This window comes from Colias philodice, chromosome 16, assembly GCF_061535455.1.
Source record: "Colias philodice isolate Cphi_HAF_F1 chromosome 16, ilColPhil1 Martin Lab GWU primary, whole genome shotgun sequence".
NCBI classification, from domain to species: domain Eukaryota; kingdom Metazoa; phylum Arthropoda; class Insecta; order Lepidoptera; family Pieridae; genus Colias; species Colias philodice.
This window is the reverse complement of record NC_143101.1, coordinates 6,292,641-6,309,578: the sequence shown is the minus strand read 5'-3', so window position 1 is coordinate 6,309,578 and position 16,938 is coordinate 6,292,641. Positions and strand designations below refer to the sequence as shown.

The following is a 16,938-nucleotide window of genomic DNA, read 5'->3' as shown; positions in this document are numbered from 1 at the left end:
ACGGGAGGGAAGAGCAGGCAAACTACCTTTCCTGTTCTTGGCTTGCGCCTGGCCTGGAGATGGGCTGCCGCCGAGGGGGTCGCGGAAGAATTCCAACAAATACCCGCGGCCCCATCATTAAAGCGGCTCGACGGAACACAGTGGGGTTTTAGTCGGTAAGAATCCGACATAACCCACGGCTCCTTCCCCGGGGGCCGTGGGTATCTTTGGAAGATTTCCCCACTATAAAAAAAAAAAAAAAAAAAAAAAGGTACCTACTCAACTATTCGAAACTTATCTATTATCTATTATCTTATCTTAAACACTATAAATGAAAACATATATAACGCTACAATATTATTTTACAAATATGCAAAGTGTTTAGGATTATGGCTTACTCAATAAAGAATTATTCGTATACAGCTTATTTAAAAATATAAATCTTTTCCTTAAATAATTACACATTTTCTTACTTTTGCAACGACTAGAAACTATTTGCTTAGTTATTAATTTTAACCAAGCTAACTCAGACATCAATTATAAGAAAAATTGTAACCAACAAATATAATTTTAAGAATTACGATTCAAAAACCAACATATTTCATACTACCAAAACATTGTAGATACCTACAGAATCTAGGGAACATACACGCATATTTACGATCGCACAGTTATTTTCTCCTTTTTTTTCGAAAATTACAACGGTTTTAAATTTATTTTGACAGTTAAACCCGATGTCAGTTATACAACATCCAGGTTTTTGTGCCAACTTGGCAAACAAACTATAAGCATTATTATTCATACCCAATTTAGCTTGTCGTTAAAAAAGACAACCTTATCTATTACTTATTTTTTATTTTAATAAATATAATATTAGACTAGCTTACGCATGCATTAAATTGTATTTAACGCATTGCCGCTTAAACATGTCGACTATTAGACAAAATTGTAAAAAATGGAAAGTATTAAATTAATTATTATTATGATTTACTGCCAAATTTAATTAATTTCATTTAGATTTAATCGATGATTTAAGAAAAACGAATTAAGATTATAAATAACAATCGACAGTAGATAAAATGAAGACCGATACGACATAACAAGTATACTTATTACCTAGCAACAATTCGAAAATAACTACGCCTTTTTATCCTTTCACATGACATTATAGCTCATTAATTTTCTATTGTGCTTGGACATAGAATACCATTTTTGTAAACAATAGCCGAACTAATGGAGAAAACGTGTGTATACCTGCACTATACATATTGGATTTTAGTGTGTGCGCTCACAATGACGCATGAATCGAGACGACATTCATTAACTCATAAACTCTCTTCTATATCACTGTTTGTGTCCATCATAATATAGTCTTACACTAAACTGTACAATACCCAAAAGTTCAAATTTTCGCGGAATAACAAATCACTCACATCATTTCTTAACAACATAATATTCATGTGTACAATACAAAACTTAAAATATGTATTTACAAAAACAATGCACAACTCATAAAAAAATCTTAAATCAATTAATTCACATAAATCATTTACACAGCTATTTTTAACACATTCACTGTTGAGTATTTAACAATATCGTCACAGGTAATGTTCACACACAACGGGAGCATTACCCTGCAAGGCTCGGCCTCAAGGTACTGAAGTTTTTGCCCTGAAACAAAAGAAAGTCATAAGATATCTTTAGAATAAAGATGTATTAATAGCCCGGTTATTTGTGACATTGTCAATGCGAATATGATACCTATTTGAGAGGCTATTGTCTTAAAAAATAGGACAAAGCTAGTCGTCCGCTAAACGGATGAATAAAATAAATTAGTCGTCCGATTACCGGATGAATAAAATAATTTAATCGTCCGATAACATCTATTTATCTATATAGTTAGGTTATCGGGGTTTCTTTAGAGAACTGCCGCACGTATTATAGGTTTTTTGTGGGGGGAGGAGGGCACACGTTGGTATTTGATTTTTTTTTTGCGCGTCGACGGAGCCCCGCTTCGCGGGGCTCCTATTTCTGTGTAGTTTTTTTTTTAAGAAACCTAACCTAACCTAACCTAAACTTGATTTTTTTTTTGCGCGTCGACGGAGCCCCGCTTTGCGGGGCTCCTATTTCTGTGTAGTTTTTTTTTTAAGAAACCTAACCTAACCTAACCTAACCTAAACTTGATTTTTTTTTGCGCGTCGACGGAGCCCCGCTTCGCGGGGCTCCTATTTCTGTGTAGTTTTTTTTTAAGAAACCTAACCTAACCTAACCTAACCTAAACTTGATTTTTTTTTGCGCGTCGACGGAGCCCCGCTTCGCGGGGCTCCTATTTCTGTGTAGTTTTTTTTTAAGAAACCTAACCTAACCTAACCTAAAGGCTAACCTAACCTAAACCTAACCTAACGAATTAAGGGCGAAGATACGGCCATTTTTGATTTTAGAGAAAAGTTGTTCCTATAAAACATGCTTATATTAGCGTAATCTTTACGATAAAATAATAATAAATAGGTGTTATAATGACACCAACTCCATCAAAAATTTTCTAAGTCCTGCGCCCCCTTTGCTTTAGTCCAACCCAACTAGCTTTAGTGTTAAAAGGTTATCTATTAATCCGAATAATCGGACGATTAAATTATTTTATTCATCCGGTAATCGGACGATTAAATTATTTTATTCATCCGGTAATCGGACGACTAATTTATTTTATTCATCCGTTTAGCGGACGACTAGACACTTCGTAAAAAATAAGGTTCAAGGTCTTTGTAAATGTAATGAGACATTATTTAATTTAAAAGGGGCCTGTCTCTTTTGCCTTTTAGTTATTTCGGCAACGGAAGACGGAAACAAAGTGGTGATTAGGGCTGAAGTTATATGTTTTGATTTAAAACTTCTGCTATTGTTTTCAATCCCAGTGCGTCTCTCATTTCCAACTCTCCGCATGACAAATCTCAGAATTTAACATAATATAAAAACTATATTTCGTCTGTTAAAAAAAAACTTGCCGTAGCCTATAGATAGATTTGTTAACTATTTAGATTCACAAAGAAGTGATGAAATCGGTCGTAACACTCAATTTTCCGTTAATCTTGCTATCCACTTAGGATCGAAACTACCGAAGCAGATTTACTAGACAAAGGGATCGGTTTAGCTAGGAAGTACCTATACAAAATTGTATATATTTAGTGTTAGTTACTTAATTAAACATCCTAATTATTTTTAAAATAAGTATGATAATAATAATTTTGGAATAAAAACATTTTCTTATCGTTATTACCCTGCCTAAAATGACTTATTTAAATAACATTAATAGTGTGTAAGCAATTTGCAGAGGATGGTTTACTGCGGAGTAATTTGTCAGAATTTTTTCCTTATACTACAGCAAGAAGGGTAGATGAAATTCGACAACTTGTCGTACCTTATTCTGGGTTTTACGAGGAATTTTTCATAAAGGACCAACGAATAAGTGACAAAAGGAGGGACATTCATAACCTATTTGAATTCTTTCTTCATTCATCACTTGTGGATTGTTTTAATAATGTTTTTCTTTATTGTTCACAATTGGTTTCAATTCGCCATTTGATAAAAACTACAGAAATACTTGGTCCTTCCTTCAATATAAATATTATTATTGAAGACAAGAGAAAGGAGCAGTTAAAAAATATAAAATTAAAATATTTTAGTTTTTGCAAGAATTTAGAAAATTCGTCAAATTTTCGTTTCAAGTGGAAATGGTCTTTTTATATATTTATGTGTTTCTTTTTTTTAAAGAGGATCTTGACGTTTTTGCTTAATTGAACAATATGCTGATTCTTAATCACCTGAATTAACCCGCTGAAGCTAGAAATATAAAATTTAGACGTTGAATTTCTTTAATGAAAAAATCATCCACTGAGAGTATCTTTAATATTCCAGCCTTGTTATAAGGGTTGAGAGGGTGTTTGTAATCCGCAGATTTTGAGGAAAGCCCTATAAAATCTGGCTCAAGGTTTTTAGCAAACAAAAAAGAGCAAGAGGGCAAAATGAGAAATTAAAAGTTGCGTTAAAATATAATTTTAAACAAAGCGCTGGAACTTTTACTTTCAAAATTTCCAAGTACTTTCACATAGCAAAGCAGGGGCATTTCTAAATATAATAATAATTTAACTATAATAACATAATTCAATAATCAAATAGCACAAGCATATTTGCCTTGAATCAATAAAAACGTGTAAATTTTTCAATTTCAATTAGGCACGAAGTTATGATACTTCGTAACATTCTACTAAGTACATGCTGATTAAACAGACTTGCAATCACATTTCCACATAAACAAAAAACTATGTAAGCTTCATGTTTGCAATTCATGAAAATAATCTTCATAGTAAATGTACGATTTACTCACATAGTAACTCAAATATTGGTGCTCTGCTGTAGTTATCTTTTTATCTTTTCCGTGTACCTGTAGGGAGGAAAATAATTTCTAAGCTAGCTTCTTCATTATAGCATATTAATTGAATTTATAGACTTAATTTATATTAGTTACATAGAATTTGAGTGACCATGCTTGCAGAAATCCTTTGAATTGACGATCTCAATATTTTTCATTATTACACAAAGTACGTAATTGATTTCTTCATGACTGGTGCATCTATATAAGCGAAGTGAATGAAGTGTAAAGCAGTAGGAATAATGTAGATATACTAACGTATTCTCCTTGTGGGTGTCTGAGTGAGAAGCAGTCGCCGGAAGGAATCTGCCGAAGTGTTTCTGCAGTAGCAACTGTCGGAACGTTTGCCGGAACTGCCGTGACATCGAGCAATACAAGATAAAGTTTATCGCTCCATTCAACAAGGCGAGGAAGTCCATCAATTCACCGAATAATCCGTAACAACGTTTAAAGAAACACGACCCCAGTAATCCACTCATAAGGCCCAAAATCCCCTGCGGTAATTCCGTCACCAGGAAAAGCAATAAAACCGCAAGCAGCATTTTAGTTGTTCTATCCGTTCTCTTATCGGCTTTGTGCTGTCTTTTGACCATTTTCTCGGCAGCTGGACAGGCGCTGTAATTCCTTAAATTCTTCTGATGTTGATTTGCATTATACAATGCTCTAATTAGCCACATGCTTATAACAGTCAGGATCGAACACGGTAACAATTTTATGAGAACAGAATGCACCCAAAAATTGGTTTGATATAAACTGCCTTGACTGTTAGAATCGACGTGGTAGACGATATCAGCATGGCCATTTGTGTCGCTGATGTTCTTTGTGTGGATGTCAAATACCTGCCGAATAAAAGAAATTGAAAGCATTCGATGATAATTAACATACATTGTATTTAAAGCAGATACATTCCATTTTGCGCGAACAATTATAATATTGCATTAAGTGCAATAGCAACTATATGATAGAATGTGTCACAGCATATTTAAGTCTTTGTAATATTTTAGAACTACTATTATAATTGATGTAAGTATAAAATTACTTTTTTATTTATTTATAATTGACATTCACGCGAAACTACCAGTGAATTAATAAAACGATTATTTCGTAACTAAAAATTTACAATTTGAATACTAAAACAATACCAAATCTGAATTAAATCACAGAGTGACATCTTCAATCTCCTAATTCATTTACGAAGGAAAACATAAATTCTACGTTTAATTTTCTCATACTACAGCTACAGTCTTTCTTTAAAATTAAGTTATCACAGTTCGGTCATCTTCTCATCTATTTAACTAGAACTTATAGCAAAAACTTTAGCGCTGAGTTTTTTAATTTAAAAGATGAGCCCTTTCCTTTCATCGAGAATCTATAGCCAGTTTAATTAAAATCTTCTCACTATATATTTGCGAATAAACAAAAGAAATGCATATTTCTAAAGCAATGGTCTCACCATGAACGTGGGAATGCATAATATTGGCGGTATAATGAAGCTGCTCAATATGGCCACACTGCAGCGCCTCTCCGTACATAAAATATGGCTTCTATCAGAGTACCTAAAAGAAAAAAATCATTGTTATACATTTTCTCGCTGCCTCACTTCATTATAAATCAAATTAATATTCCAAGAGAACAATAAAAACTTAACTCTTAACTTCGTTGTAACGGCTTTCTCTAGAATGAATTTTATGACTACTTTTTATATTCCTGTTGGAAATACGTAAAATAGATGCAAAAGCACTTACTTTATGGCAATGTACCTCCATATAGCTAACGAGAGTGTCAGGCATATTGAAGCGGTATGTAGTATTTGGGCAAAATGCATATGAAATAAAAGATACATGGCCCACGAATAAGAAAAATCCAACGTCTCTGGTAGTATCTGAAATTAAAATAATAAATCATTATATTTATTCTGACTTCAGTACATAATTCAACATTATTAGCTATTTTAGATACGAAATTTAATATTTGTCTCGTATGGTATCATACCTATTTATTTGTCAGGTTATTGTTAGGTTTGGTTGCTTTACATTTATAACTTAGGATTCATGAATTAATTAAGATACGAGTTTCATTTCAATAACAGGAACATATATCTATTGCACAGAACATAATTTTATATTAAATTGCATAACATTTGAAAATATTAAATAAGTATTCATATAGATTATAGGTAAATAAAATAGTTTACGCGCTCTAATTTTTTCGACCGTGAATTGAGATTTATCAAAATATAAAAGTGAAAAAGTGCATATCGTTCTTTCGAGGTCGGAGATATTAAAATTTTTTAATATTCCGTTTCCGTTATGCACAGATTGAATAATTCAGAATTCCTTTCTGAAAAAAATTATAAGGAATAAATGGCTATTTATTCCTTATGATTTTTCTACAAATAGAAATTTCAATAATGTCGAAGAATGATATTTTTTAATGACTTGATTTATAATCATTAAGATGATCATTAACAACGTCTTAAATTGATTAAGACGTTGATTTCTTAAATCTTAAGTCGTTTCAGAAGTAGGTAAACCGGCTTTAAAATAATAATTCTACAAGTGACTAAGTTTTCTTTAAAGCTGCGCATAACAGTATAAACGCATTTCAATAAAAATAAATGCAAACGCCAGTACCAAGTATTTATAAATAGCGAAAGGGACGTATTCAAGCATGACGAAGACGTCAGCAACAGCCAGCCATTTCAAAAGGCGGTTGATCGGCGCGGCCGCCATGTCGCGCCGCGTCAGAACTGCCACGTTCATCGTGTTTGCTAGGACACCTATCGTACATACCTGGAACAAAAAATATTTTTGGAAATATCGTATCGTAATTGTAACTAGAAATTTGAAATATCTAATCAAAATAATTAGGTATGTTACTTGTAGTGTATCTGGGGTTGGTGAGTAAAATCTCTCGTATTTTCCACTACGATATACCTTGTGTGTAAGTAGACTAATACAGATGATTTTTAATAAATATTTATAATACTAATAAGTAATAAGACGGTTTCTCAAATTGAACATAAATAGAAAAATATATATTGGAAAGTAACGAGTTAAAAAAACGTGTTTTCTTATAAATCAATGGGATAAAAAGTAAACTGCCTACGTATTCCTTCTAGGAGCTTATGGAATAAATTTAACAGATGTTGAAAATGTTATTTTATCCCTCGCAAAGGACTTATGAAGCGAACATAAACAAGTTCAAATGATTATCCGAGCTTTTCCACAAAAATGCTTTCGCTACGCAGGAAATATAGTTTGTAAAACTTAACTGTACACTATTTATTTCAATAGAGTGTGGAAGTGTGGAGTGAAAGATAAAATAAAGTGGTGTTGGTGAAATAATTTTATTATAATTATTTTCGCTAACGCAGAAGCCTACTGCTAGAAAATGAATTGTTTTAATATATTTTGTGTTCATATAGTTAATAAACATTTAAGGCGTATGTACTAATTGTTTTCAGAATTTCTGCCCTTTTTAGGAATCAATTAATGTTCCGAGTAGATTTAATTAAATGTTTCCACGAAAAATACCACAAAACTTTATTGCTTAGAGCAAAAAAAGAAATATATGTTTGTACAATATAACGTATAAATCTACCTATTGAAATTCATATATATTTACCACTAATCTTCTTTTTAAAAATAAACTGAATAAACTGAGTAATATTCTATTGATATTGAAAGATTAAAGACATACAAAGCGTATGTTCCTCTCGATGTCTATCTTTCTGTTTCTTAAGCTTTTATTATTCAACGTCATCTTTTAGCTTCATTATCTTTATTATTTCTCCATAGTTAAGACCAAACAGCAGCATCAATAAATATAAAAATGTATTCAACTGGAATTAAAATAATTTATTCAGAAGGAATCCTTTCGTGCATGGAATATTATGTAATTAATTAAAACCAGAACCTACAGCTAAAGCATAAATCTAGGGTAGAATCCTATTTTGCTATCCGTTGCCGGTATTTTTATATTAAACGGATATTGCTTTCAGTACGCTTTAGAATTTCAAATAAAATTGTTGAAAATAACATTTGATCCGTGAGCACTAGAATATAAATCTTCAATTAAAATATGTGTAAATAACGGCTAGTGACTGTTAAAAAAGCCTTTCTATAAAATTGAAACCGTAATGTTTTGACATTTGTTTTTTTTTGCATTTAAATAACAAAATGTATCAAAAACTCAATAGCAAAATGTATCAAACCGTAACGCAGTAGGATATCAATAATTTCGTCATGTAACTACATGAAATGATGTCTAGGCACTATCATGATTAGGTAGATACTATTAAGTCCAAAAAATATAATAGAATATTTCGTTATTCACGCTCTAAGTCATTTGTTAGGTGGTTTATATTAGATTGTCTTAAGATTTAGCCTTTAGATTATAAATACTGAAATTGTCTATTGTACTTAACAAAATGCTTGGAATATAGAATTACTAATGGTTAGTAAGCTTTGTTTGGTCGTGAAAATCAAATTTCTTTGAACAGACTCTAATTAATAATTATAATATCAAAGACCTTCATTTGAATAGTTCTTTGATATGAAATACATAAAATAATTTAATTTGGCGTTAGTCGTTACCTCTCACAATAATTCAAGGATAAAATATAATAATTAAATAAAATATATTCGAAAGCAACTTGTAACAATTAATTTAAACAAATAAATACCTTTAAGTTATTATGTGTATTTAAGTTATTAGGTATAGATTATGGTACTGAAAAATATAATGTTAGAATAATACACACAAATGCCGTGAATATATTACAGATTTGGGACCATAATAATTTGGTAAGTAAATGTCTCATAATATTTTTAATGTATAATTTTCAACGAATTCTCTAATAACACAAAGCAGTTACAAACCGTTCAGTGTTTTTAGATTATCATGATACTTTTTACTTCAGTTGTGAATGAATATCCTTTGGATGTATTCAGTAGGTTCGGAAAAACACTATTTTACATCTTTATATAATAGACTAGCTTTTCGCCTGCGGCTTCGCCCGCGTTTTCAAAGAAAAACCCGCATAGTTCCCGTTCCCGTCGGATTTCCGGGATAAAACCTAGCCTATGTTACTCGTGGATAATGTGGCTTTCGAATGGTGAAAGAATTTTTAAAATCGGTCCAGTAGTTTATGAGCCTATTCATTACAATCAAACAAACAAACAAACAAACAAACAAAGTTTTCCTCTTTATAATATTAGTGTAGATGTAGATGTAGATGTGTAAGTAAGATGTTACGGATGTCTGGAAAGCTCTGAGTCAGCGTTTTTCCTTCACTATCACTTGAATCGCGGTCACTCTTACTAAGCATTTATGTTAATTTTATAAAGCTTTTCTTCCCTTTCATCTCGTATTAACAACAATTAGTAAACAAATCAATATTGCGTAGGTTTACACGTGGAAGAAGCTCTTAACATTTTTGATAAAAGCTATGCGATACGATTAAGATATTACATGTGTATTACACATCGAGCAAATCCTCTTATATGTGTATCTATATCTATGTGAATGTTTTCAATGCATATATTATATGTTTCAGCATTGATAGATGGCATTGTTATTATTTTATGAGCAGTTTGAAATGCAACATATTATATATAATTTCCTTATCGATTAAAATTTAATACGTTTCACTATCCGTATATTATAAGTAGGAAGTATATATAATCTTTTAGGAAAAATTGTGATATCTCATTTTCATATTTTCTAAAACGTTAACTTATGAAGAAATAAATGTATCTATATGATTTCCTTTTGTTTACAATAGCAACAGTTCTATATACTTAATATATGATTAATACAACCCATATTTTATCAAAGATATAATAATTAATAGATATATTACAATAATATTTAACTATCCATACCGATTTATTAAATACTCCAATTTGCTATAACATTCCTCGTTATACAATTTATATTTCATGACGATCTGATCATAGAATTGAACACAAATTAAACAAAATTATATTATATACCACAATCATATTTAATGTGGTAACTATCTTATAATTAAAACCACTACTGGAAACTGTTATTGGATAATCGAATTGCTGTAAAAACTAGTCAAAGGTAATCGAATCACAATATTATCAAACAACACAGAAAAAAAACAGATAAAGAACAAGTATAACAAATACAGCGAGTTCGAAATCCAATGAAAGAAGTTATACGTCTTGTTCATGATATAGGTAACTAAATTTAAAATAATGGAGTTGTCGTTAACTAAAAGATCGATGTGTCTCACGCGACAAGATTTTCAACAAACATTTTCTTTCACTTACGTAATATGCTTTTATCCTTTCACGTTACACTTTACAGAGACCTAAATAATATATCTAGAACTTGAGAGTAATAGGCGCTATTATTCTAAGCCATATACAAACAGACTATAAATTAAGATTCCGTTTAATTTTATGTTAATGGATCGATGTAAGATACTACCATATTTGCGTTATCCGTAGTAAATTGTAATCAACGTGTGTGCGCAATGATAATTAAGGAGATACTTTGTTTTAACTATGTTTTCCTGACTTGTATTTAAAAAGTTGTATTAGATAACATAAAATCACGAAACAAGCAATAATACAAATGTTAATATCAATATTTACAGAAGCATTTTTATGAATGAGTACATAATAAATATTATATAAGTATAAAAATGAGATTATACCAGCAATTCCGGATAAATAGCCTTTCTGGTTAACAGATGTCTATTCGTACCTTTTCCTCGCTTACTGTCCTACAAGATCTAACGACATATATTTTCATTTACGAAATTTGAAACGAAGTCTTATCATGGCTTGTTTATAAAAAATTCGCTGGCAAAGACTATATTTATTTACCAATATTCGGAATATATATCTATTTAATATCTACATCTATTCCAGAAGTTATAAGAAAATAAAATCTCGAACATAATATGTATTTTAAGATATTATTATACATAATTTCAAAGTCAGACATCGTTTTTTTATGACTTCCTCAAGGTTATTATTATCATAAGTCTGAATTATAAAACATAAGACATTCTTGATTTCTCTACAACCTGACTCTACAAACTGCTGAAACTAGTTTGGTTTGAAATTTCAATGAGTACTTACTCAGTACCCGCCGCTATAGTCAAGTAATAAATAATTACTATATCGGTTGTCGGGTACCTACTAAAATATAAATGATATATGTATCCATAATCAGTCTTTCTTCAAATTCGAACTTCATTCATCATTTTAGCCTTTGTCAAATAAAAATATAGTCTACGGTCTACCCTTCATTTTAGTTAAATGCTAGATAATCACAGGTAGAGAAATGCCTAATTTTAATAGACCTTATTTAAATTTCATACGAAAATTAATGCAAAAGTAGAATGAACTTAGCCCAGTTTCCCGCTATTTGTGAGACTCTTGATTGCGTTGCGTTGTTGCAATCTCTGCGACGCTTCCTTTGAGACGCGGACGGTTAAAATGCAATTTGTTCTTGTTGAATATTTCACAGCACATTACACGGTAAGTATGTGTTCTTCACGGCTTCATCTCGTAAATTAATTACATTTGCATTGTTAAACACATTTTCCAGTGTCTGAATCAATCTGATGAATTCGTTAATTTATCATTGAAGTGTTTGTTTTTCTTAACATTGTTATTAAAATAGTCTGACACCTAGCTATACTTCGAGTTTCAGAACGGGCAACAGTAACAGCATTATTATCGCTAATACAATTAGTTTTTTTTTTTCGTTGCTTATGTATAGGTATGGTAGTTTAACCTAACATGATAACATAATATAATAAAATGATAGTAACCATCCCTAATTTTAATATTTTCCTTTTTGTGCATCTTTTTCGTGTGTAAGTAATTCAAATGGCATGTGTCTTAAGACGAATTCCTCATAAATATTCACAGCGAAGGAAGTTATATAACTATCTACCAAATATTCAAGCCAACATGTCTCATAATTAATTACACGAGCAGTAACTTGCACAGCGGACATTTTGATGCCTATTATAATAAATAATACTCATTCTAGACAACTTCCCTAGCACCGAATATTTCCCCTTTTATGAGCCATTCGCTTCTTTAAAAAGCTCCGCATAATATTGCGGTCATATTTTTGAGAAGCTCATTATGTTACATGTGAATATTCGTGAATAATTTTATTATTTTAATAGAACGTTAGAGGTTCTGAACAACGATACTAGAAAATTAGATTATAAGCGTTTATTTAAACTCTATTTTAGTGTTTAACCACAGACAATAGTATAAGTGGAGAATATTATAATGAATATAATGATCAATTTGAAAATGTACATTGTTCTGCATGTACTAGGGATTGTTTACATTTTAAGACAACAGAACAAAGAATAAAGACTGTACGTAGGTATGTGAGTATATACCTTCATGCATTTGACAAATTGCATAGGCTAGACAGGAAACAGTTGCAAAGAAGCCCTACGGAATAATTACGAAGTTACCAGGAAAAGCACTTTAGCTTTACTATCCTCTGGAACAAAAGGTAGGTAAATGGGTCACATCCGATTTTCCAATCTGTCAAGTAATCTAACATTAAATATTTTAAGGTTTCTCCATGATTATTATTATAATTTCGTGCAGTGAATCACACTGGTCATATAACATATTATATTATGCCTAATTATGCAATCGGAGTCAACAATCCTATTCTATAACACATACAATATAACATTAATGATTCATGGAAATAGAATTTAATAAGCGCGCTGTCGCATAATGAAATTCACAACACATACCAATAATAATGTATTCAATATCCATATAGTACGTACTAATTCGATTTATTTCAATCAACTTTTTCTCATTACAGAAAAAAAATAATTAAAAATGTTTGTAGGATCACACATTAGTGGCACAGTGGTTTGCTTTCCGTAGACCGCTAGGTTTCTTATCTAGTGTTGAAAGCTGTTTAGGACTTTTAAGTCTTTAAAAATATATGAATCAATTAAACAAAATGTATCTACACAACACGTAAGGAGATGATCTTAATCTTAATATAATTAACAAAAACATAACGTAAAACATATGTATGCATTTACGTGGTATTTACTTAATACCTATGAAGAAATGACATTTCTTTTCTATGGACATGGATATTAACAAATAAATGATAAAAGTTCGTACTCGGACAACAATAAGGATAATATTGAAAGACTACTTGATACAATTTAAGGACTTAAATATCTTGCATGAGTACCTACTCAAGGATGAGGACAAAATAGAAAAGTATTCACAGACTTTTATATTTTTCTTATAGGAACTTAGTCAGGGACTTAACAAAAATTTTCGTCCATATTATAAATAACTAGCTGTTGCCCGCGACTTCGTCCGCGATTAGGTCGTTTTTCGTCATTCGTCGTTTAAAAAAAATACGTGACACTTTATTTTTGAATGTTCTTAATTATTGTCTCTCATAAAATTTAACTACTTACATTAAAATTGAACACTCTGATAAGAAAATATTAAAATCTGAAGAAAACATGAATGAATGTGATTTAAATTTTACATTACTTAGTATCAAAATATAATAATCTAAATTAAATGTAGATTAACAGTTTGAGCACACCATTATAGAATATGTACTTAAGTATTAAATTACGTTAGTTAACATAGTAACTTTACTAAAAACACGATGACTTTCTTTCGCGCTCGGTACCACAAACTAAGCATGTTTGTGGTAAGTGGCCCGCGTGACGCGTCACTTGACCCCCCGCGAGTTCCCCTCCGTTGCTATGCGAAAATACATTCGTTGCTCTATTTTAGTAAAAATTTGTAATACTGTGGCCTGGGCGTTATAACACGTCCAGGGAGTTCCTGAGTGCCGATATCACCATCTTGAGGAAAAGCTTCTAATGTCGATTTAAAACTGCATACATACGAATTAACCTGTTCTAAAATTGTGAAATGAGTTCAGTTTTAAATTTGAGAAATATTGATTTCTTGAATTCTACTATTCGTTGTAGTCGAATACAAAATATAGGTATTTAAACAAACTTAGGTTGGCCTACAGGCAAAAGGGATCCTATCAAATGGTAAACTTGACCTTGTATCTTAAAAGTAAGCATGAACGGACCTTCTGATAATTATTGAGCACCAAAGGATCATTTGAAACGCGCTACTATTAAGAGCGAATATTGTCTAATAACAGTTTACATTGCACAGTATGTTCCTCTAAAAGTAGTGATTTCAAAGGTTCCGGTGTATCTTCAAATGAAAGCCGACTCCTTACTACACTTTAAAGCATTACAAAAAGAACATACTACGCCTTTACAGAAGATGATCTGTAATCAATTGTGAGGTTATAAGCAAACCCACTTTTATATTTGTCAGACCACACCACCGAATTCGTAGATTGTTTACCTCAAGTCATTAAGATTTAAGACTATGACGAAATCTGTCTGCAGTAAGACGGCCCTCTCGCTATTCGTCCGTTTCCAGAGACGGAATAGTTTCAATTCTTAAGGCTGCAGTCTAGCAAAATTGCGTTTTCAACAAGTTATTTGACAATTTTTTCCCGGCTAATGAAATGATAAACTGAATTTTTTTTTCTTGTTTATCAATTAGTGTTATATACGCAATGCGCGTGAATTTTTTCACATCTATAAAGTTACTTTATGTTACCTTAATCAGGCCTTCAAGATAAGTCTCTTTCCCCCAAAATCATTTCGAGCTAAGTTTGTGCACTCACTACGTTGCAACCGATTACAATTTACACAATCTGATCAGCGCATTATTATCCTTATATAGTCGTTATTAAAAACTGCTGAATAGAATTGCCGAAAAACTTATGATTTTCTTAATTAGAACGTTATAAATTCATGAAATTTCCCATTTTTTGCCTTACAAAATCTATTGATAAATACTGCTAAAAGTTATTTTTTCCATTAATTTATTCGATTTGGTTGAAGACCAATGAGTATTAATCCTTTAAAATTTTTTTTTTTTAATTTTGATAATTCTTTAAATATTAAAAAAATATTTAAAATAATTAGGAAAAATCCTAGCGAATTTCTTTAGTCGCGCTCCTTGGGCCGGAGCGTTCTGACGTGTGCTCTACGCTCGATTTTCCTTCATACCGAAGTGAAAGTTGCTCTACTTCATTAAATTTAATATTTTTGTTAATTGATTATTTTTATCTTAGTTTTGTGCAAATATTCGTATTTTTAAACATTTGATTTCGATATGGAAAATAAACGAAAAAAATACGCGTGTAACTACTAGAAAAAAAAATTATCTTCGAACATAAAGTTAATGAAACCAAATAGATTGCAAAGGTGATTGGCAACAATTTCTTTATTTTACGGGGTGTCAGTAAAGGGATGTATATTTCTTTAAAACTAAAGTAAGCTTATAAATTTTCTTATAATATAATTTTTTTGAAGTTCCAAAAATGTTTATTTTTCATTTGAGAAATACGAAATATAATATAAACTTGTATTGAGAACTTGAACTTCCCAAGTTCATCCGGGGAAATCCCCATACGGGGAAAATGATTTGTTTACTCCAAAATTGATCCGAGGTGTTTTAATTTTTTCTTCTAGTCATTTTCAACGTAGCGGCATGTTGTTTGATTATTAATTTTGTAACATAAATGCAGGATGTTGGTTTTATATTCTGATCTTACAGACGCGCTGACAAATTTAGTCCGCCATTTCTAGTTTAGTCTACCAACTCTAAGTACCAATATTAAAACGAATGGATTATCATCACATCATCAAAACTCAGATGTAATGGAAGATCACAATAACATAGAAAATTCAGTGGGTGTTGAAAACTAAACAAACAGAAGTAACAAAGACGCGAAGAATAAAAAAAGAGGACGAAAACGATAATTCGTTGATGCTTTCCCTTTTCGACATATTGTAAGGGTACATCACCAATCTGCAAAAAACAAAACTGATGATTCCCAATTGCTGATTAAAAATGAAAAACAAATAATTGACAACAGTGGTGAAAATTTGCTGATCACAATGAAACATCCTTCAGTGGTAGCAGATTTACTCATTTCAAATGTATCGGTGAACAGCGTAAAGGAGAGGAGGACAGGAAAATGAATGTGGATGGTGGATTGTATACAGGGTGTAATCGATAAGTATGTGCAGGCGATTATGACGTTATTATTGCAGGTATCAAAAAACTTAAAACTGATATCGAAATTACTTTACCTAATGAGCAAAATGACAATAATAACTTTTTAAAAGTATAACGAGAAATATCTAAAAAATTTACTTTATACACTCCCATATCAAAAAGGGAAAATGGGACTAGTAGAAGTTAAATGTCTAATTCTGGCAAAAGACATGAATGCGGAAGATGCGGTTAAAAAAAAATTAATATTTGAAATACAATGCAAAAAATAACACTTTTGTCATAGATAAGAATCATGACTATTTTTTCTAAATTCAGGGACAACTAAACGTTGCAGAAGCAAAAGTCTGCTTATTTGCTGTTTGGACTGGAGTGAATAATTCGTTAAAAATAGAA

The 16,938-nt window shown here is 31.2% G+C and overlaps 1 protein-coding gene across 3 annotated transcripts in view; it reads right to left on the bottom strand.

Moving 5' to 3' along the window:
* Nucleotides 1-16,938, bottom strand: part of LOC149481733 (G protein-coupled receptor dmsr-1-like) — a 54,068-nt gene that overhangs the window by 5,896 nt on the left and 31,234 nt on the right. Inside the window, exons 3-8 of one of the 3 annotated variants that reach the window (XM_089704826.1) lie at nucleotides 7,039-7,197; nucleotides 6,151-6,287; nucleotides 5,859-5,961; nucleotides 4,664-5,244; nucleotides 4,361-4,417; nucleotides 255-1,650 (exon numbers count right to left, since the gene is read on the bottom strand). In XM_089704826.1, coding sequence (XP_089560952.1) covers nucleotides 4,393-4,417; nucleotides 4,664-5,244; nucleotides 5,859-5,961; nucleotides 6,151-6,287; nucleotides 7,039-7,197 — 1,005 coding nt within the window. In that variant the 3' untranslated portion in view covers nucleotides 255-1,650; nucleotides 4,361-4,392. Of the gene's footprint in view, nucleotides 1-254; nucleotides 1,651-4,360; nucleotides 5,245-5,858; nucleotides 5,962-6,150; nucleotides 6,288-7,038; nucleotides 7,198-16,938 lie in introns of those variants that run through there. The other 2 variants (XM_089704828.1, XM_089704825.1) reach the window with 2 other exon arrangements.